This window comes from Psammomys obesus, unplaced genomic scaffold (assembly GCF_907164565.1).
Source record: "Psammomys obesus unplaced genomic scaffold, mPsaObe1.curated_primary_1811, whole genome shotgun sequence".
Lineage (NCBI taxonomy): Eukaryota > Metazoa > Chordata > Mammalia > Rodentia > Muridae > Psammomys > Psammomys obesus.
In genome coordinates, this window is record NW_026596147.1 from 1818050 (window position 1) to 1841709 (window position 23660).

The following is a 23660-nucleotide window of genomic DNA, read 5'->3' on the forward strand; positions in this document are numbered from 1 at the left end:
TTCCAGGGTTTCCTGTGTAACGTGAGTCTCTGCCTCCCCTATCTTTCTACTTAAAGTCAATCTGTTGAGTTTTAAGAGCGTAAGTAGAAAATTTCCACATGACTGTTGTCTGAAAATACTTGTTGAGAGAAAAATGTTTTCTGTGGGGTTGTGGTGTCACAAATGCAGAGGGCTTTCTGTCTAGACAGGGGATCTGGGCAACATCTTATTTTCACATTCTGTTGTTTTCTTTTATGGGTTTTTACCTTTTTATTTAAATATATTTTAAATTGAAATATAAGTATATTACTTTCCCTCCTCCTTTTCCCCCCTCCATTCCCATCCGGGTACCTGCCTCTAACCCCTCCTAGGCCTCGTAGAGATACTCTCAAGCTGATAGCCTCTAGAATTACAACAAATAACTGCTGGAAGAAGGAGAGGTAGCCTCTCCCAGGGATGAGCCCCCTATGGGTGGCCCCGTGCAGCATGGTCAGCCCCGAAACCGTGTCCACATGGATAACAAGAGCAGACTCAGCAGGTCTTATTTATATATTGCGTGTGCACAGCTTTCCTAAGGTTCCGCAGAAAGAAAGGGGGATACTTACTGCATTAAATTGCCCACATTAAAACATTTCCTAACACGCTGATATGCCTTCTCTCCCCAAAGGCTTTCTGATTTATTTCGCTTATGGCATTAGACACAGCTTGGAAGGTAACCCCAGGGATGAAGATGATGATGAAGATGTTTGTTCGGACAACATCAATGCAGCAACAGAAGAAAAATCCGCCGTGCAAGCAAGTGACCCTGACCAAAGAAACCTCAGCTTACCTTTCCTATTTCATGAAAAGACAAGTGAATGCTGATGACGGCTCACAGTCTGACCACACATATCTTCTAACAAGTAGACTATGGCAGGGCGTCACCATCGTGCTGGGTTGTGGTTTGCTGCAGGCATGGTCCACCTAACTTATGCTTCCTCCTCCAGACAGTTTCTCTTCAGGTGGTGAATTATGTGTACGGGGAAACTGACTGAGCGCACTCCTCAGTGATGGGTAGCCCCAGAGTAATGTGTCCGTGTGCGTTTATGTATGTCTGGGAACGTGAGTGTTAAATGTCGCCAGTTTTTACTACTATGTGACATTATTCCAGCGCTGTAAATAGTGGCATATACTGCACATACTAATTCATATTGCTGAATAGAGATGTATTCTGTGTGTGTCCTATGTGCTTGGGGAAATAGCAGTGGTCTTTTTTTTTTTTTTTCTTATTAGGTACATGATTGTCAATTTGGACATCCTGAAAATGCTGCCACCTGTCATGATGTTTAACGGCAGTGAGGGATGGGGGGTGAGGGGGAGATGAGCCTTTTCTGTAAATTATAATGCCATGTTTTCTTCACCTACTTGCTGAGACAGTTTTCTAAACCAGCCAGGAGGATGTCTGTTTCCTCTTCATTGCAGCATGAAGAGACAGTCTGTGACACCAGACAACCACTCCCATTTTGGAGACCCTTAGTCCTTAAATAGAATACTTCCATCCTGCTGCAAGTGACATGCCTCCCCCAACCCCCCAGCCCTGTCAAGGGCTCCGGACAGGTACTATAGCAGTACTCCTTGGGACCCCTGAAGAGCAGAGGTATAGGCAGGTGCTTGGATAGCTTTCCCATCTTTAAAGGTGACTGAAGACAGTAGAAGCCCCCATAGCACACACTTGGCCGAATGGTTCAGGCTGTTTTCCATTACTTAATACCTGATCACAGCTCAGCACCTGTCACGTCATCAAGCACAGAGCTCACCCTTTTGCTCCTGATATTTTCTCTGATCTGGATGAAAATGGACGTGGTAGCAAATTCTCCCTTTACAGTATACAAAAAAGAAAAAGATGGGGTGAGTATAGGAAAATACCCTTACTTCAGTGTCACAAGGCATTTGGGCCCAGGTTAAGTATTTTATACCTAATTTATCTCTGATGGCTTTTTTTAGAAATGTTTAGAGATCCCCACCCCATCCTCCATCCCATAATTTAGCACTCTGTTTGTTTCTTCAACACAGGGTAGCCCTGAAACTCGATCAGTAGACCAGGCTAACCTTGAACTCACAGAGAGCCATTGGCCTCTGCCTCCCACGTGCTGGGATTAAAGGAATGCACCACCTCTGCCTGCCCATTTAGCACTTTTCATTTCATTTGCTTTTGAAAGACCGCATTAAGCCTATTCACAGTAAATCATCAATTACTTTCAGAATTTGAAACTTCTAGCTAAAAAACCAAACTGAATCAAAAACACAGTGACCTTTGTATATGATTAAATAAACTTTTATATGTAAGGTTCTCTGACTGCTACACTTCATAGAGTTCTCTGATAGTATAAATCTCCAATCCTTCTTATTCCTTATGAATTAATTTTATATAAATGATTAAATGGCTTATTAGATAAATCCAGAGGCTAGATGCTTACACAGGTATGGCACTCTCAGGAGACAATGTGTTACCAAGAATGCTAATTGGCCTGCATAATCCATTTATTTTGGAAAATTACCATTTTCTCATCGTTCTCCTAAGAGGTCGCTTATTTTACTGGTGCTGTTTAAAAGCAAGCTGCAGTCCTCTTGGTGTAAGCAGCTGTTTATTGTGATTAACTATCAGATAAGCAGGCAAAGGTTCCGGGTACTTGGCTGTCAGCAGTGCAACCCTGACCCAGACATTCTGAGATTTCCAGGGCGCATGTGATAAAGTCTGAAGGCTAGACACCCTTTCCAGCTGCTTGCTTCACTGTGGAGGAGTGGGTCCATAGGATGGGAAGGACTGTAGGCTTGATCAGGGATTCTTGCAGTCATTAGGGGCAGCTCAGAGAGAGAGAATCAGGGATGAGCCCCGGGACAGGTTATGCAATCACAAGTGGTCAGCATGAAACACATGTACATACAAACAACACTAGATGGACTCAGTGGGTTACATATACATACATACATACATACATACATACATACATACATACATACATACATACATACATAAGTACACACAGAGAGAGAAAATACAGAGAGAAACACGCCAACACATATGTAGCAATAATGAAGAGGTTATGGATTGGATAGGGAGTGGGGGGATTGAAGGTGAGATGGGAGGGTAGAAATTATCAGGATACTAAACTCATCAAAAGCAATTCTCCAAAAAAAATTTATTTAAAAAAATCCTTGCCGTTACAGCAGTGCCCTTCCCACAGGAAACGTGAGCTGTTTCATATGTGAATCCCTGACTTTCCTTCTGTAACAAAAACAGATTCGTTTGGATTATGTAAGGCAACTAGAATTAACGTGCCCACTGTGTTCAATTAATAACAGAATCTAGTTCAAAATGCTCACACCAAAACACGTTGGAAGCATGAATGTCCGTGAAGAGAGGCTTTGTTGGTGACCATGCTCTTTTTTTTCTTTTTCTGTGAAGACCCAAATGGACAAGCATGTCTCCATGTCTATGTTTCTAAACACATTGACATATGTATGTGTGATGTATATTTGTGTGTTTGGGGGGCGGGGTTGTTATCACTGTGTAAGTAAGTTGGGCTTATGATGAGCTTTGGATATGATATTGTTACATAGATAAAAACCCAATTAATAATGGAGAGAGATTATTGTTTTATATTGATAGATAATTTAGATTTTAAGCTGTTTTAAAATATACAGTTTTATATATATGTTTTCTATTAGATAGATTCTTTAAGACATATTTATCATGTCTCTAGTATGACGTCACTAGACGCTGGCATGCTATGACAGGTGCTTTGGAGCCTGAATGGAATAGGGGTAGGGACCTCTAGCTGTCCTTGTTTACTTGTTTCTGTAACACTGTTTCCGACACACCAGTCCCTGGGAGAGTTTTGCCAGTGAGCGCCAACACTGCTGGCTTGTTGCCAGCCGTCTGTCCTCCTACCACTTGAGTTCATTACGCTTTGAACAAAATGTCCTATTCTGTTTTGGTGGGTTTTTTTTTGTTTTGTTTTGTTTTGTTTTGTTTTTAGGATCACCAAAATATTTTGTATAGATTTGACTAGCCAGTAAATGCCCCAGAATCTATTCATCATGATGAGCAAAAGCCGCTTAGATGACTTTTTCCCCTTAAGAACGGTGTTGTCGGTATGTTTAGTGAAATTGTCTCAGAGCAGCACCTTAACTTCATACTCTTTACAAAAGAGAATAGGCTGTGAGTTAGCATGTAAAGTTCAAGCCAGCCGGACATGTAAAAGGGTGGTTATGAAAACTCACGTTTAGAAACTCCTGAGAAAAACTTCTTAGAACCTCTGAGATATACTCAAATATCTTTATCGTTTTCCTTCATGATAAAAATGTAAATAAAACTAATGAAAATATTATAAATATATATATCAACATTAATATGTAAAATCAACATTGAAACTAATGTTGGTGGGTTAACTTTGGTAGTACTAACTACAATTGATTTAAAAATCCCAGCTTCTGAATTGTCTTCTACAGAATAAAAGGTTGTTTAATTTTAATTTTTATAAAGCTTTTCTTTTAGCCAGAATTTTTCCCAAGTCCTCAGGGCTTACAGGTAGCTGTTTAAAATGTTTTCTAATAAAATACTGTCAGAATTGTTACTAAATTGTTTTATAAGTGTGAACACAGCACAGGTGAAGAAATGCAATGCCATACAGTGCTAAGGATTTGGAAGGAATGCCTGCACTTTACCTTCTCCCTTCTTATATCAGGAGGGAGGGAAGGGGAGAGAGAGAGAGAGAGAGAGGTGACTGCCTAAGATAAAAATTGGTGTGTATCCCAGACTTGCCACCAGATGATGAAGTCGCACTACAATACAATACTGGCTTTTGCTTCCTTGCAACGCTGCTAGGGATTTCTCCAGATACACTTGAAGTGATAGTCCCCAAAACACGATTTCAACAGCGCTTTCGAGGATCTGGATTTAGAGTGTTCATCATGGCGGATTCACATTCACAGTGTGCAGGGTTTGGGGCTGGTGAGATAAGTGGCGTTAACTGTCCTTTTTGCTAGTAGCAAAATAGTGCCTTTGGCAGAGAAGTGCCTTCTCTGTACATTTTCTGTTTTACATATCAAGGAAAAGTACTGAAATTCATGTAGCAACAATAATGCCAGTAAAGGTCATCATAGAAATAGATGTGAAAAAAAAAAGAAAGGCTGCTAGACTTGGTTGTTTAGCTGAGATTTTGTTTTTCTTATATACTTATATTTAAAGAATTCAAGATAGCTTTGTGGATTTTGAGAGGCCTGCTACTACCATTGTATTGCTGGTGTAGGCATTGGCATTTATAGTATTCATGATTGTTTATATCTACACAATTTGGTCTTACTGGCTTCAAGTGTGTTCTTTTATGGCATGACCTGATTTTAAAACTACTGGCCAGGAGCTCTGTACCCGTCTGTTCTTGCCCGTGGCCGAAGCCATTGCCACCGTCTCCGGACTCTAGGCAGACTTTCTGACCACTGACAGCCCCATAGACACTGCTCAGGACCCCAGTTTGATGACACAGCCAGGCTGCTTGCAGTACGTAGGTGTCTATTGTTAGAGTGTGGTGGTGTTTAGGTAGGAGGTAGGGTAGGAAGTAAAGGAATTCTAATGAACATAAGGTCATCTGGGATCCTCCACTCCAGTTCCAAATCTCGTGAGTGTGCTAAGACGAATACGGACCAAGGAATATCTGTGACCTCTGGAGGGAGTGGCCATGTCTTGGAATTGGCATGGTGGGGCCTGGCCTGCTGTATTTCCTGCAGGTACACAGCCTCAAGGGGAGAAACACATGGCCGAGACTCTTATGGTAAAATAGTCTTGTATTGCCAGCAGGGTGGCCTTGTGTGCCCACACCGAATTGACAGGCCCCTCTCTGTTCATGTCCACGAGCAGTGCCAAATTGTTTTATGGCTTTATTTTGTTATTGTTATATTTAATAGCAGTTGTGCATACAGAGGCCTAAAACCATCCAGAATGTCTATTTCTGCAAACCCTACAAGTACCCTATTGTAAGTACTTGTGCAAATGTAAAGATGTGTTGTTTAGTAGCTAATTTCGATGTTTTTAATAATTGGTGTTCCTTTTTACATATAAAGTTGGACTCTTTTTTTAGATTTTATAATAAAAACTATTGCTGCTTTAACTGTTGTAATATATACTTTATAATGTAACCATGTGTTTTTAAATAAACCTTAATATGACTTATAACAATTTAGTATGTGTGTGTATCACACAAAACAAAAGCACACTTTTCATACTCACTTAAATTTTGGGAACTTTTGTTTGTCTTTGTTTTCCAAATTTAAGGACCTTTAAGGCTCAGAAACAATGCAGTCTACTTTATTATTATTTTATTATACTCAAAGGTTCATCACTGTGGCTGCCAACTCTTATGAGATAGAGAAACACTCACAAAAACTTAGTCCTAATGATACATAATGAAAACAATAAGCTGTTCTTGAAAGCATGCCACCCCAAGATCCAATGCCTGAGGTTACCATTCAACTCCTATTACATGGACCAGTCACTTTGACATTGATCTTCAGGAAGCTCCCCAGTGTCTGGCCATCACTAGCAAAATATTTGATAAGGGGCTGTGGAAATAGCTTGGTGAGTAAGAGCACATCTGTGAAAAAAAGGAGGGCCTAAGTTCAAATTTCCAGCACCATTGCAAAAGCTAGACATGGCCACTTGATCCTATAATCCCAGAGCTGGAGGTAGTATTCTGGGTGGAGATAGGCATATCCTCAGATGTCACTAATTAGCCAAAATGGCAATCTTGGGGTTCCATGAAGTACTACCTCAAAAACAAGGTGGCAAGAGAGAAGAAATCACTCATCTTCATCTGGCCTTTAAATGCATGTGCTTGTACATGATACATGCACATTCATACAAAATACATGATAGGAAAAGAGTCGTTTTGGCCCATGGTTTCTGAGGTTTCAATCCAAGGTCACTTGGTTAAGTTTCTGGGTCTATACATCATGGAAGAAAAGTGTGGCAGAGGAGTAGCTGTTCCAGGGAGCTAAGAGACAGAGCAAGGGGCAAAGACAAGCAAAGGCATCCACAATCACCCACTTCCTTCACCAGACTCCACCTTCTAATAAATAGTCCATTCATCTGTTAACTTCTCAGTGGGCTAACCCATTGCTAGTGTCTGTGCCTTGGTAATCCAGTTATTCTCAATAGTGCCAGCACTTAGAGACCAAACTTTCAGTGCATGAGCATTTGAGGCCATTCAATACCCAAAGAGCTTGCAATCATCGGTGGTTAGAATACAAGTGGAAATTGAACTAATTTTTTACATTCTAGTTGACAAACATTTCCAAATAAAAGCTCTACGTATAAAAAGGAAGGGGGAGCAAGAGGAGCTTCTTAAAAATTATTCTATGCCATTTAAGTTACAGGTCTCTTAGATCACTTTGTTTAATTGGGAAGTTTCTTTGTGTAGCTCACTAGCTTCTATTCAGTCTCCCCCCAGGGAGGAGTACATCAATTGGTTATCAAAAAAGCCCTGAAAATACACAAGCAACATTATACACACTGAACAAGTTATTCACACACACACACACACACACACACATACACACCACTTGGATTTAACAGTAATTATTGGATGACATGAAGTCTCTTCAACGGGGCTTTGTTTTGTTTGTGATGGAGGTCTCACAATGATGCCAAGGGCGGGTGTGAACCCTCAAGAGACCATATTATTTCCTGACTCCCAAGTAATTGGGTCTGTAGGTGTGTCACTATGCCCAGCTCCTCAGAGTGACTTACAGTCCTCTGTGTCTAAGGCTTCAAAGTCTGCATTGCTGAGGGATTGTGGTCTCCATTTGAGTGGACATATTTCACAAAGTAACTAAGATTTCTCAAAAAACATACAAAAGTAACTCCCATCTGCACATTGCCTCAATTTGTCAAAGTAGAAAAGTGAAGGATTCTAGCAATACATTATAGAGACCCTGTGTCAATTTTTTTTTAACTTATCTAAACATTTTGCTACACTTAAGACAGGGGCGGTCAACTGGAAGAGAAAGACAAGATGAAAGAGAAAGACATTGTCCAGGCAAACCCTGGGCTACCTCGTGCTCCAAATTGAAAAAAATTGTCATGATTCAAGACCCTAAATTTCTCTAATTGTTGCTTCTCAAAGATGCCAGATTATTCCCCCATCTGCTCACATGTACGGACAAAGGCTTTCACTGCACAACAGAAATCAGCCTTGAACGACAAACGTTTCTGTGTTGTATTAAATTGGCACCAGAGTATAAATGATTGGTAAGACGCACTCTTCAGACAAGCAGGAGAAAGTAAGTCAATGAAACTGTGGGGGCAAAGGTAAGAGAAGCAGGCAGTCTATGATCAGAAGTTCCTACCTGTTGTTTTTGCTTTCCCTTCCATCATAAGGCTCTTACTGCAAGTGGACAGCAGATGATACATCTTTATAACGGAATACAACCCAGAGCTGAGAAGGCCATTGCTTTAGCCTCAAGGAATTAATGTAGCTGGGATCTTTGTCTTATCCTATGTTACCATCAATGACTAGCTTTCGAATGTCAAAAATGTCTGTTTTGCCAGGCATGGTGACACCCATCTTTAGTTCCAGCACTTGGCATGCAGAGGCAGGTGTATCTCTGTGAGTTTGAGGCCCCCTACATAGTGATTTAAAGGACAGCAAGAGCAATGTAGAAAGACCTCAAATGAGCAAAAACTATCTGGCTTTAAAAAGTATTTTTGTAAGAATCATTTTGTAAATTTTTTCAAGCATTCATCTTGATTCTATTTAGATGAAAGACCTGTTTGTCCTTATTTAGGGAATAGGGAAGGGATACCCAAAAGTTAGATTTAAAAAAAAAAGTTTGCCTAAGCACATTTTAATAGTGTGCACTACTTTAAAGAAGCAGTGACAATTTTAGTCATAGAAAACATTAAGAAGTATAATTAAAATACTATGTAGAAACAATCCATAGGCAAAAAAGCATTATCAGGAAAGGCCCGAGATTTCACTATGACCTTTGATAACCTAACACTGCTGATGCTAATGCTTCCTCTCCACTGGGTGCACATTTCCCACCAGTGTACTCTGGGGGGGGGGGGCTGTTCTTGGAAGAAATATGCCTTTCTGGACTTACGCCCACACTTACAGCTCCCTCTACCACAGGAACCTGTTCTTTCTCCCTACTCTTCCTGGTGGCTGCTTGTTCCTCTGCCCTTCTACTCCTTCCTCTCTAGCTCTCCATTTGTTAAGCCCATACAAGAACCTGGTCTATTCCCAGTAGCTATCAGAGAGGCTTTCCCGGGCAGCTGATGGGAGCACTGAAACATCAGGCGGAGCTTGGGGAACCATGCAGAAAGGACTGTAGGAGTCAGAGGGGTCGAAGACACCACCAGAACACACTGAGGTTGCTTAGCTCAGGTTGTTTGTGGGACTCCTAACAGGGAAAGTAGTGGCGTCTCTAACTCTTTTGCCTGATCTTGGGACCCTTTTCCTCCTACTGGGTTGCCTTGTCCAGCCTTGATATGAGGGTTTGTGCCCAGTCTTCTGTAACGTGTTATGCCCAGTTTGGTTAATATCCCTGGGAGGCCTGCTCTTTCCCAAGGGAAATGGAGGAGGAGTGGATTTGGAGGAAAGGAGAGACATGGAGAGAACTGTCAGAAGTGGAGGGAGGGGAGGCTGTGCCATATTCACAAAGGGGAGGAGCTTGTTCCTGAGAGGTGTGAGGAGTGAGGTATGTCCCAGAGAAGTGTGAGGTGTGGTCACCCGGTTGTTCATCTGATGGATTCAGAGAATCGGTGGGAAATCTAGTGCGAGGTAGAGAGAACAGGCAAGAAACGATCAATAAAAAAAAGGTGGGTGTCACTGGTAATGAAATCACTTGCCTAAAATCCAAGAATTTGAAAACTTAGCAATGTAAATTCACTTATGTGGGCAGATAGAAGATAAACAGACAAAATTAATCAGATTATAGGGAGCCAGGCTCCAAGCTGTGTTTGACTTCGGGGCATAGGATAAAATGTACTTTCATTGGTTAACATTGCAGCAAGTGTTGGAAAGATAATGGAATAGAGCAACACAGAAAAATGAAATTCTTTCCCGGTCTAGAGACAAAATACATGGGCTTTTAATGGGGAGATAAAACCCACTGAAAATACAACATGGGTAGTTTTGCTGCTCAGGTTCAAGATTGTGTTGAGATGATGTCATTCAAGGTTAATAAGCCTGTGGTTAGGCAGCTACATGCCTTTTAAAAGAAGCATTTACTTTTGTAACCCTGGTTCCATCCTAAGACAGACCCCTGGGCAGGTTTTCTAGGACTGCCAACACAGGGCACCACAGACTGGGTCACTTACAAAACAGAAATCTATTTTCTGCTGGTTCTGGAATGTGGATGTGCAAGACCAAGATACCGACAGAACTGGTTTCCTCTGAGGCCTCTCTTTGCCTATTACACTCCACCTTTCCCTCTCTGTCTTCACATGTCATCCCTATATGCCTGTGTCCGAGTCCAAATCTACTCAGGTTCTTACCAGAAATACTGGATTGAGGCCCAACCCAATGACCTCATTTTCATTTAACTACCTTGTTAAAGACCCAGTCTCCAAACACAGCCACATTCCCAGGCGCTGAGTGATTTCAAGTGCAGATTTGGGGAGGGACACAATCAGCCTATAAACAACCTGGGATGAGTTTGAATGCCTATAATTGACCAAGTTCATGTGAGCTAAGACAGGCCTGGGAAAACAGAGTTCCAATGTTGTTTTAAACAATTTGAAAGTATAATGAGAAGAAATGTGCCGGCATTAACAGAAAAAAGAAGCAAAACGAAGAGGTAAGCATAACAGCATGCAGGACTTACGGGGGGGGGGGCATGTAACTACCCACCTACATAAGAGTTTACATGTCTATGAACATATGTGCATATACATTCTCTAACACACACACCGCATATTTAGCCAGTCCAAAATTAGCCAAAGTATAAAATAATCTAGGAGCTCAGATTTCCAAAATTATATTCTAAGTTCCAGCCTTGACCACTCAGAAAATGTAATGAGGATGTAAAAGTGGACCTGGGTAAATGGAAAGATATATAACATTAAGAAATTCCTGTGTGGGAAGACTCAGCATTGTGGAAACGCTTTCTTTTCCTCCAATATGTAGGTTTAGGGCATTCATTATTAAAATGCAGTGATGTCTATATGGAGAGTGACAAGCTGATTTTAGATTTACCTGGAAGAGAAAGCAGATGTAGAAAATCAGCAGAGAAACAATGATGAGACATATCCCTCCTCCATGGGAAGAGCAAAGTGTGTTATAAATGAATCACAAAAAGTGTAGTGCAGGATCTCCATAGGCACAGATGAATAAAAGGAGCTAGGAGAGAAACAGAACCATCTTCATCTGTCAGAAACATTGCTAAGCAAATTCAAAAAGATCATCTATTTATACATATATATATATATATATATATATATATATATATATATATGAGATAGCTATGACCATCTGAAATATAGAAATATGGAAAACAGATTTCTAATCTGTCATTTGGGTAACTAATTTCCCAAATGACAGTTTAGAAATCTGATTTCAATGTAGATCAAACATAAGCAACAAAATTACTAAGGTTTTAGATGAAAAAAATACGTGGAAGTTTGATAATTTGGGGACATGAAGCCCTTCCTAGGAAGAAGCCATGAAATAAGTTATTGAAAAATGGAATTCCTTAAATATTTGTTTAAATTATCTGAAAAATAAATAGTAGCATTGTCAAAACACACTCAAGCAAAGGAATTAAAAAAAGAAAAGAAAAGAAAAAAATGTGCCTGTAAAACTGCAAAGGCTTTGACTGAAACGAGAATGAAAAGGAAGTGCTCATGCCCCTGATGGTGACGATGATGATGATGATAACGATGATGACGATTATTTGGAGCAGTCTCTCTTACACACCTCCTTACTAGACCACCTGCTCAGATGTAGCCGATCAGCAGCTCAGTCTCCATGTGGGTCACCGAGTAAGGGGAGCAAGGGCTGCCTCTGTCATGAAATCTGCTGCCTACTCTTTGATCACTCGCCCCTGGTGATGCAGCCTTGCCAGGCCACAGAGGAAGAGGACCCAGGCAGTCCTGATGAGACTTGACAAGCTATGGGCAGATGGCAGGGGAAGAGAACTCCCCTTTTCAGTGGACTAGGGGAAGAGGAAGGGAGGATGCGACTGAGAGGAATTGAGGGAGGGGGCTTCAATTCGGATATATAATGAATAAATTGTAAATATATATATAAATAAAACTTCTTTGAGAACAAAAACAAAAAGTCTTGTTCAGAGCAGCAAGGCTTCTGTGTGGAGCAGAGGGGCAGGAGCTGGCCTGTTGCGAGCCCCTGTGACTGTGATGGCAGGCAGAGAGCCCTGCCCTTCCCCACTCTGATGGTTTGTTCACCTGCAGGTTCACAGGTTCACAGGTCCAGATCCAGGTGATCATCTCGTCTCGAAAGGAGCAGCCTCATCGACCAATATTTTTGAGTACAACAATAGTTAGTCCCTTTTTTTGTTTGGGTTTTGTGTGTGTATGTGTTTGTTTTTTTTGTTTGTTTGTTTGTTTGTTTTTGTGTGTTTGTTTTTTGAGTGCAAGGGAGAAAACCCCTGAGAACCAAGAGAAATTTGGGGCAAATTTTTTTGCTGAGGAGCAAGGCCCTACCAGGGCAGATGGAGCGACTCGTGTGGTTCCAGCATCAGGATCATATTAGGCCTTCAGAAACAGAGTACACCTAATTCAAACCACCGAAACTGTAGAAAATCGAGGCATGTCATTCATTGAGTTTTCCCAGAGCTTGGTAATAGCGCTATCCTTCACCACTCCGCCAGGGGGCAGGAGAGATCATATTACGGGGCGGGGTGGGGGGGGAATTTTTTTTCTTTTTTTACAATCTCCTACTTTTTCCCCCAAATTGTGTTTCCCCTGGTGAAACCGAATCCTCCAGCTGTGGTGTCCCAGGCGCCGCCTCCCTCTGCGCCCCTGCCCTACCCTGAGCAGCCTGCCGCCCCGTCTGCAGTCCCAAACTATTCTGCAGGTCACCAGCGCTGAAGATGAAGGTCTGGCTGCTGCTTGGACTTCTGTTGGTACTCGAAGCTCTGGAAGATGGTGAGTGACTCTAGGCCGGATGGTATCTGGCCTCTGACCCCACAGCCCTCGAGTTTCTCTAGCAACAACTCCAACCTTTGGCCTTAGAGATCGGTTCTGGCACGGTGCGCCTAGCCCCTCCTAGAAGGGTCCCCTTCCTTCCATCCCAACCTCCCTGGACAGCTCTCTGGGAAGGTGGCGGTTGCTCTGAGCTTAAAAGCCCATCAGGACTTCTCTAGCCTTACCAGAAAACCATAGGCGATCAAATCCACCCTCCCCAGCCAGCGCCTGGTCCAGCCCCCTTTGTCAACGTGTCCGCCTGATGGCGCAGCTGCGGTGGATCGCTTCCACCTTCCAACCGCAGCATCATCGCCCTGGATTTCTGCTCCTGGGAGCCAGCGCCTCCTAAGCAAAGCGATTCTTGTGGAAAATGCTGTGTCCTCCTTCCCCTTGGCAGATCTGTTCTGTTTGTTTTGTTTTTGCTTTTTGTATACCAACTTACTAAAATCCTGCAAGATTAGCCTAGCTCTTTAACAACAACGAAAAACTTCTGTGCTAAACCCCAAAGGAATTTAAAACTACACTGAAGGGATTTTCCGTATAAACGGAAGGATGGGTGGGGGGAAAAAAAAACACATATTTGTTCCACATAAGAGGGCCTTGCATCTCTTAATTTTTTAAATTGCATTTATTGTATGTGTGGTTGTGTATGTTTGGACGTGTTTATGCTATAGCAGACATGTGAAGATCAAAAGAGAACCTGCAGGAGTGGGTTTACTCCTTGCACTGTGTGGATTCCAGGAGCTGAACTCAAGCTGTCACACTTGGAGGGTTGTATTTTTACTCCAGGAGCCGTTTCACCACCATCGCATCACTTTAGAGATGCCTTTTGAGATGTGCGCCTGCCCTAGGTCCATCCTGCTGTGTAGATGTATAATCGAAGGATCAGGGTTTAGTATTGCATGTATGTGCGTGTGTGTGTGTGTGTGTGTGTGTGTGTGTGTGCGCATTGTTTTTATATGAAATGACATATATGCATATTACTGCTGATTATTTTATTTGCTCTATTATTTACTTAATTATTAGAGTTTGCATAGTATGTTCTTCATCTGGTGACATCTTTCATCTTTCTTAAAATTCCTCAGCTACTGCCACGAATTTGCTTAGATTTGGTGGAAAAGCAGCTTTTGCTGTTATGCAACCTACCCTTGAGCCAGCTCAACCTGGCTTACATTTGATCTACTCTTCAGTCCTGACCCATCCCTTCCATCTTCTGAAACTACAGTCTTCTCTCCACCACCACCAAAAAACAAAAACAAAAAACCACCAAAACCAGACTCACCTTTGCAGAAATAGCAAGATGGTGGTGGCCCAGGCATGAGGCTCCTTAAAGACAGAGCCTGACTTAGTAAGGTGTAAGCAGAGCACCCGGCAAAGAGAGAGAGAGCAATTCCCCTTTGCCCAGAGAAACGCTGGCATGAGCTCAGTCTGCACACTGCAGTGTTAAATTGTTCCTGGCACGTCCTTGAATTTGACTGCTCGAAGATGGAACTGCAGTATTTGGTATCATTTTTGAATAGGGCAGAAGAACAGCCAGACAAAATAACTTCAAATAGTCCGTTCACTTTGTGAATACCCATGATGCCAGTTGGAGAGGCTCAAGACAGACTTCGGCCAACAGGGACCAGAGTATGTGAAGTATAACAAACGTTTGTCTAAATGAATTACCATCTGTCTAAATAAACCGCAACTCATACTAGCAATAAACATCTATAAGACAGGCAGAGAAAGTGAAATGCAGGTCAAATACTTAGTAATTAATAATGGATAAAACTGTGAAGTTTGCCTTTAAACTTACAGACATATACGATGAGTAGGCCATGGACAAAATGTTCAACATACCTACCAAAAAGTAAACTTACCTCATTAAGTTATTTTACTGTTTTTCTAACCCTAATCAGAATTTCTGTTTGTCTGTTTTGAGTCCTGGGGTGATGACAGGGGTAGAAGCAGGAACAACTCATGACATCGAATATACAAAAAGCTCCTCCAGTACATCTCTCTGACTGGCAGGTCAGGATGTGCCATCGCTCAGCACCAACTACAGGCAGGGGCTATGACTCTAATCGTCCCTGAGCCTGTCAGTTTTGTGATCACATTTGGCAGAGAGCCTCAGAGAAAGAGCCTTTCCTGCAAGCATCCATGAGGCAGGCATATGTCCTAACCAGTGACATTTTGCCTTGCCCAGTTCTAAAATTACTACATTTTGAGGAATAGTGTTATTTTTCTTCATAATGAGAAGGAGCTGGAAGACCACATAGTCTATCCATCTCATGAAATGAAGGATTGAAAACAGTGAACAAATATACCAAGACCCCAGTCAGTGAGGCACTGACCACAGTACCTGTCCTCCAGAATTTCTTGCACTGCCATGTTCACACTTACAAGCATAAAATTTCAATCATCTATTGACTTTTTTAATCATCTGCAGATGTATATAGATGCCAGGAGCAAGTGCTGAGGTATGCATAGTGATTTGTTAACGTGCCTTTATTTCCCTGCACGATCCCCTTTATCTAATACAGCCTTCAGTTCAACGCAGGTTTATTTTGTGAACACTAAAAAGATTCATCAAGACATGACAGAGGGAAACTACGTCTCCAAGAAGATAAGGATAATGATACGGTGACCATGATCCTCCAGGAAAGGTCTTATGTCATTTTGTTCCTCAAAAAAAAAAAAAAAAAAAAAAAAAGACAGTAAGCCAGAAACCTGTATATAAATAAATAATCATTAAATACATTTTTGCTTACAGTGCAATTAACAGATGTTTCAGAGCATGTAGGATCTTGGCCTGAGTGTTTGACAGATAAAGTTCTCTTCAGTATTTAGTGCTAATCAAGACAGAGAAAGAGCCGGCTGTCAGAGGGTTGAAGAAAGTCCAGAGGGAGGGTCCTTTCTTCCTGGTCTTCATGATCAAATGAAGACAACCTACAAGTGAAGACATAATTTCAGGAACTGATGAACATCATGGACCTTATTAACCAAAGCTTCTCAGCTTCCTAGAATTGCCGTGACAAAGGACAAGCTGACAATCACTCTCAAAAATTCTTGGGAATAGCATTTTCTCCAGACTTTTGGAGTGTTTGCATAATCAAGTTTCGAAGTCTAGAGTCTAAGCATGAAGCCCACTTATGTTTTGTGTATGTTCTACACATATGTAATCTGAAGGTGACATTAGACAATATATCTGTGCATCCACATTCTGACTGTGAACTATCACGAGGTTGGGTGTGGCTTTTTCCACTTGTGGGTATGACAATGTTCTGGATTTGGAAGCTTTTTTTTTTTTTGTCCCCCTCCTCCACCCACAATTAGGGATAGTTAATCTACACTAGGAATAAGGTGGGTTAAAGCAAAGGAAATCTATTCTTTTACAGTTCTGGGGATCAAAAATCTAAAATTGAGGTGTCATTAGGGCCTTGCTGCCCCAGAGAAAATGCCTCCATAAGATCCAGCAGGGGGCATTTCTTAATTAGTGATTAGTGTGGGAGGGCTGAGCTCATTGTGGGTATGGCCACCCCTGGCCTGTTCCTCCTGTGTTCTATATGGGAAGCAGGCTGAGAAAGTCAACATTCCTCCATAGCCTCTGCACCAGCCCTTGCCTCCTGCCAGGCTTGAGTTTCTGCCCCAAATTCTACCAGTGATGAACTGTTACCTGGACGTGTACATGCAACAAACCCTTTTATCCGCAAGTTGCTTTCAGTCATGGTGCTGCTTCACAACAATAGAAACTCTAAGACGGAAATTGGTGCCAGGATTGTGGAGTATGGCTGGGACAGACGTGGCCGTGCTGGTTCTTTGGGGCAGGGGACAACTGTGGAAGGACTTTGTAACTTTGGGCTGGAAAAGCCATTCAGTGAGGTTGAGAGCTCGGTGGGCTGTTCTGCTGGATCCTGGAAGATAAGGCTGAGAGTAGTTCGGATGGTGGAGGCCTGCCTTACAAAGTTCAAAGGAAAGCTTAAAGACTAGCAGGGCCATTTGCTGCTTTGAATTAAGAATCATTGGTTCTGGTCAGCTGTGGTTCATAAGAAACAACCATCTCTGAAGTAAAACTTGCTTTATTTGAAAATTGATGCTGGTCAGCTGGAACTGAGAAATTAGTGATGGGTAAGAAGAAATCAGCTCCATTGGTTTCCATCATTGTGTTCCAGAGGCAGCCAAGGTTGTTCTTTGTGCCGGCAGCTGGGCTTGGTAGTGTAGGGGCCTCCAGGTGGTACTAACTTTGAAGGCACGGAGGCCTCGGGGGAGCAGCTGAGGCTTGGCACGGTGATGCAAGCCAGGAGTCCCTGAAGGAAGCTCAGGAGAGGCTATCAGTGAAAGGGCAGCCCGGTTACAGCAGGAGACCCCCGACCCTTCAGGGACACCAGGATCACAGAAGGAGCACTAGCCATGACAAGCTATGTGCTGGGTAGAGCCTTCTGGAGGAGCCTAAGAGACTGTGAGTGAATCCCTAATCTTGGACACTGATTTGTTTACACTGTTGAGGTTTGGTTTGGCTTTGTTCAGACTGTGACTCTGTGCTGGTTCTTCTCTCTTGAAAGTAAGAAAGCATTTAATTTATTTTTTTATTTTACAGGGGCCTGCAGTTGAGAGACTTCGAAATTTTAAAGAGATTTTGGAGTTTTACAGAGATTTGTATTTTAAAAGGAGAGAGAGAGACTAAACTTTTAAAGTGTTTAAATTTGTACAGGCTGTGGGACTTTAAGGTTGTAATATGTTTTGTATTATGATATTAATTAATATGAGATCTTGAGGGTGAACAAAAAATGAAAAGGTTACTTATTGTTAAATAGTGTTTGTTATATTGGTGTGTCAAGTTGACAACGGGTCAATTGTCCTGGCTAGTTTTTATGTCAACTTGACACAAGCTAGTACCATCTGAGAGGAGGGAATCTCAATTAAGAAAATGCCTCCATAGGCCCCCTTTCTCACCAAGTTGCTTTTGATCATGGTGTTTCGTCATAGCAAGAAGGACCCTGACTAGGACACTTGGCTTAAGCAGTGTGAATCGAGTATCTGCTTTTGTTGCCATACATCTGTCCTCTGTGTATCTCTCTCTGTGCCATTTTCCTCTCTCAATGGGAATCCTCCTCTGAAGACATCTGTTCTCATCTGAGGACATCTGTTCTCATCTCAACAGGCTGAATGATTATTATATGTAAAAATGATTATTTCCAGGCACCCAGGACAGGACTTCAATGTATCTCCTTGGGGGACACAAATGGACAAACAGCTCAGGGTGGGATATGGGAGTGGATTGGGGGAGGGGGACGGTTGGATAAAGAGAAGCCTGCTTGAGAAAGGGAGACAACCACCTACAGGTGCCACAAAGACGAGCCAAGGCTGCCCACCCTAAAATGTGATGCAGGAGAGTGCAGCCCCTTGAAGGCATAATAGGACGATCTCTCCTTCATGAAGGAGAGCATGAAGAGCACCGAATGGTTCTGAGTAGAGAAGAGCTGACACCTTCAAAGTTAAAGGCACCAGAATGGAAGCCAAGCTACGTGCTTAGGGAGACATTGATAGTCTAGGTGAAAGCAGGCTGGCCAGGAGTGGTGGCAGTAGATGGAGGGAAAGAGGCTGTCTTCAGTGTCTACTGGGAAGATGAAACCGAAAGGATTTGCCGCTGCTGGAATAAGTGTGGTCTAGGAGAGAAGGAAAAGGATGGAAGGAGACTGAGGTGTTTGTCCTGAGCAAGCAGGTGGAGGAAGTGTCTGCTTATAGATAAAGGGAACTCTGGGGAGAGAGGAGGTCTGGGTGGCATCCAGAGTTCAGTTTGGGACCATTAAATTTAAGATGACTGCTGGTCTTCCAAGTGACAGGGCTGAGTAGTAAACAGAATGATTCAGAGCAGAAATTTTGAGGCAAGGGCAGGCAGGAATGAGGCCGCTTTCAACACGCAAATCCTCTAGAACCTCAGAACAGGCATGAAAAGAAGAAAAAGAGCTCCTGAAGAGAATGTAGAGTAGTTGGGGACTGGAAAACCCAAAACAGTAAAGCGCCTCTGTCAAGGCAAAGAGAGTAAGGTGTTTTTGTTTGTAATCACTTTGCAGCCTGATTCCAGCTCCCCCCCCCATTCCTCCCAGTCCCACCCTAATATCCTCCCCTCCCATCTCTCCTCTCCTTCTCAGAGAAGGGGGGAGCCCCGTGGGTACCAACCCACCCTGGCACCTCAAGTCACAGCAGGACTAAGTGCATCCTCTCCCACTGAGGCTAGACAAGGCAGCCCAGAGAGGGGAAAGGGATCCAAAGGCAGGGAAGAGAATCAGAGACAGCCTCTACTCCCATTGTTAGGGGCCCCCATGATGACCAAGCTGCACATCTGCTACATATGTGTAGGGAGCCTATGTCCAGCCTGTGCAAGCTCTTTGGTTGGTGTTTCAGTCTCTGTGAGCCCCCATGGGCCCAGGTTAGTTTACTCTGCAGGTCTTCTTGTGGTATCCTTGACCCCTCTAGCTCCCTCAATCCTTCCACAAAACTCCCCAAACTCAACCTATTTTTTGACTGTGGGTCTCTACATCTGTTTCCATCAGCTGCTGGATGAAGCCTCTCAGAAGATATTTATGCAAGGTTCCCATCTATAAGCATAGCAGAGTATCATTAATAGTGTCAGGAGTTGGCTCTCTCTCATGGGGTAGGTCTCAAGTTGGGCCAGTCATTGGTTGAACATTCCCTCAATCCCTACTCCATCTTCATCCCTACATTTCCTGTAGGCAGGACAAACGTTTTAAAGAAACCATTAACTACGCTAATCTCTAAGTGAAAGGAGAGGCAATGATGTGGGCCAGCGAAAGTTCTGGATTAGGAGGTTCAGGATCTTGATGTCTCCCTATCATCTTGATGGCCTGGGGTGAGCTACGTGGCATCTGGAAATTAATAAAAATAGTCTGCTTTGCCTCCGCCACCAGCGCTGATGGAGTACATGAGACAGCCACGGAATTAGAAGCACTTAGTGGACGCTTGACGGGGGTCAGGCACTGTTTTCAGCACTTAAAGTATGTTGATTCAATTACCACAAAAAATCCATGAGATGGGGGCCACAGAGATGGATCAGCAATTAAGAGTACTTGGTGCTCTTGCAGAGGACCTGGGTTCAGTTCACAATACTCACGTGATGGCTAACAGCTTTCTATACCTCCAGTTCCAGGAGGTACCATCTCCTCTTCTGGCCTCCACAGAGACCAGGCATGCAATGCATTTGTACACATTGAATAAGAACAAACATTTTAAGTCTATGAATGGTTATTTCCATGCCCCCTCTCCATCCTCTTTCTCAACCTAAGGACTAGGATTACACACCAGCTTTTATGTAGTTGCTGGGGATTGAACTCACGTCCTCATGGTTTTCTTGCAGGTATTCTACCAGCCGAGACATCTTTCCAGTGCTACAACTGAGTTTTACACATGAAACTTTAGGCTGGCATATGTTTCCTATGCCTTTTTAAAAGACAGGATTGTAGACAGCCTTAGTTGATCTTTGAATCTGAGGAGAACCTGGAATTTCTGATTCTCCTTCCTCTACATCCCAAGTGTTTGGGTTACAGACATATACCACAATGTCCTGCCTTACACAGTGCTAGGAATTGAACCAAGGCTCTGTTGCATACTAAACACATACTATTACCAACTGTGCTATCTCAACCAGCCCTATAAGCTTTGTATTCTATAACCCCAACAAATGTAGCACCCACTCCACATTCCCATTTTGACAGGTTTTAAGTCACATGAACACATTTCTAGAGCTCCTTGTGTCTCTCATCCTTAGAGACTGAATTATACATCCTTGCATTTCAAGAGTCACCTTAGGCTGAGCACCCGACAAAGTCTCTGAGGGTTTTCAGTGCAGCCCTCCAAGGAGACCACCATTGTGAGACAGAGTGTGAACTAAAGAAAAATGTGCTGGGTTTATAAGGGCAAATTTTATTTGCTATTTTGCAAATTTTGAATGATATCTTTGAAACTGAAATGTGCTTCTTTTTTTTTAAATTATTGCCTTAAAGCTAAAGACTATATAAAGAAAAATGATTGCTTCATGGCTTACAATTATGGCTGGAAAGGATTTGGGCATAAACCAGGTGTAAGCATTGAAGTCACCTGCTGCGGGCTTCTTATGCTTTGGGAATGCTATTCATTGATTTCCTCTCACACCTTTACAGTTGCTGGTCAACACCCTTCTAAGAACAAGCGTCCAAAGGAGCAAGGAGAAAACAGAATCAAACCTACCAACAAAAAGGCCAAGCCCAAGACTCCTAAAATAAAGGACAGGGACTCCGCTGACCCGACGGCAAAGAGCCAGTCCGTCATGATGCAAGCCGTGGACGGCAGTCGCTTCCAGAAGCCTGCCGCCACCATGAGTCTGATGGCAGGGCAAACTCTAGAGCTCCGGTGTAAAGGAAGCAGAGTGGAGTGGAGCTATCCCACCTACCTGGACACCTTCAAGGACCCCCGCCTCAGGTGAGCACTGTTGGCTTCTTTTTCATGGTGTCGGGCCAAGGGTTTGCCTTTTCTTCCCTCACCCGATGCTGTCTTCCCTCTGACATCCACCATCACACACCACATGACTATAAAAGAAGATGGGTGTCGTCAGTGTCACCCTCCTAGGAAACCAGCACTGTGAGATGGAACATGAACAAAAGAATAATATCCTGATTTCATTTTGTCTTTTAAAGGACATTTTTTTTTGCCTTATATTGAAAGTAGATTATTTTCTCACATAATATAACCATATCGTGGCTTCCCTTCCCTCTACTCACTCCCAGTTTCTCCCCCATTCCCTCTGCCATCTGAATCCATTATCTTTCTGTATCTCATCGGAAATTAACAGTATTCTGAGAGGTGATAATAAAATATAACAAAATAAAAGATAACATGAAAAAAGGTCACCTCAGAGTTAGACAAGGCAAGTTAACAGAAGGAAAAGAGCTCAAGAAAAGGCAGAAGAATCAGAGACCCACTCGTTTGCACACACAGGAACCCCATAAAACAGAAATTAGTGAATTCTTCCCACAATTAAAAAACTGTCACCCGGGAGTTTTCTAGGAAATCATATGACAAAAAAGAATAGGAAGCCAAACCTTTGCAGGAAAACATAATGAACAAAAATGAATATTTAAGAATTCATTTGGTGAAAAAATAATGAATTCAATGTTTCATGTTCTTTTAAACAGTCATAGGGAAAACCAAAATGGGCAAACGGGTTCCTACGAATAAACTGCCTAGAGACCAATTTTAATTGCTTTGAAACCTTTCAGTTATATCTGATTCATTTTACTTTTATGAATATATGATTGGTACAAAGACCAAAGATTCCTTCTGTCCTCTGGGCACAGAGCTTCTTCAGGAGTAGTGGTTAAGATGATGGAAGGTAAAAAGCGGGTACTCAATAGTAGAGATCTTGTCTAGTGTATGCCAGGTCCTAGGGTTCAAAGAGAGAGAGAGAGAGAGAGAGAGAGAAAGAGAGAGAGAGATGTGAAAAGCAAGAATGGAGAGCCTATTTCAGATGGTACTGAGAAAGCCCTGAGTACAGGTATACTGTATGGGAATGTGTTTGGGATTAAAACTCTATGTATCTTGGAGGAAGTCACCTAAATTACTTGGGTCTTGGTTTCCTTGGGCAGAAAGTGAAGGGTATATGATGTCATGATTTTAATAATATGTATGATAGCTATTCTTGGTTGTCAACTTGACTACATCTGGAATTAACCAAAACCCAAGTAGCTAGGTCTGCCTGCGAGGGCTTTTCCTCTTAGATTCATTCTGTAAGGTCTTGTCCTGTAGAGGACACTGACTGATTGAAATGTTGCCACAAGAAGTGGTTCTGGAGCAACAGGAGTATAAGAATGAATTGTCCTGAGCAGGTCCTGAAGGCACAAGCAAGCTACGTGGAGAAGTTGCCCAAATGCCTATCTATGGTTTCTACTCCCATTGGAATACTGTCCACTGCTGGGCATGCATTTAGAGCATATAGGGTGTTGCCTGTGATTGGTTGACTGAGGGGAAAGGCTGGGGCCTGGTTTACTCATGGTTCTGCAAGTTACACAGGCACCAGCCAGAAGTAAACAGGCACAGCATTACAATAACCCTTCTCTGGGACAGCCCCGAAAGGCACCAGTGAAGTTTCCCCGCATCACAGTGGACAGACCTTCAGGCAGTTCACATGTGTGTGTGTTTGGGAGGAGAAATGGCCAGATGAGCAACTCTTCAGTCATGGGCCATGGCCATGACTAGTTGCCTGATCAGGGGGCTTGGAAAGATCATGATTGTAAAGCTGGTGAGAAAAGCATTTGGAGAAGACATATGTGGACAGATCTCTCCAAATGGGTGAAGGATGTGAAGCTATTTGTGTCCCATATAAACGCTCATCCAAAGGTGACTTCAACAGAGGAGAATATCAATAATCCAGTATACTGAATGGCCTACTCTGTGGCCAGACAGCCTCTTTTCCCAGCCATCCCGTTATTGTCTAATGGACCCATGAACAAAGTGGCCATGGCAG

At 42.7% G+C, this 23660-nt stretch overlaps 2 protein-coding genes across 5 annotated transcripts in view; both read left to right on the forward strand.

Annotated features, from left to right (window-relative positions):
• Slc7a2 (solute carrier family 7 member 2) overlaps positions 1-6187 on the forward strand; it is a 58326-nt gene extending 52139 nt beyond the window's left edge. For all 4 annotated transcript variants that reach the window (XM_055593677.1, XM_055593681.1, XM_055593680.1 and 1 more), the window contains exon 12: positions 647-6187. In XM_055593677.1, the coding sequence (XP_055449652.1) occupies positions 647-843 (197 nt within the window). In that variant the 3' untranslated portion in view covers positions 844-6187. The remainder of the gene's footprint in view (positions 1-646) is intronic.
• Positions 6188-12936: 6749 nt separating this feature from the next.
• Positions 12937-23660, forward strand: part of Pdgfrl (platelet derived growth factor receptor like) — a 42477-nt gene continuing 31753 nt past the window's right edge. Inside the window, exons 1-2 of the mRNA XM_055593612.1 lie at positions 12937-13123; positions 21322-21619. Of these exons, the coding sequence (XP_055449587.1) occupies positions 13069-13123; positions 21322-21619 (353 nt within the window). The 5' untranslated portion in view covers positions 12937-13068. The remainder of the gene's footprint in view (positions 13124-21321; positions 21620-23660) is intronic.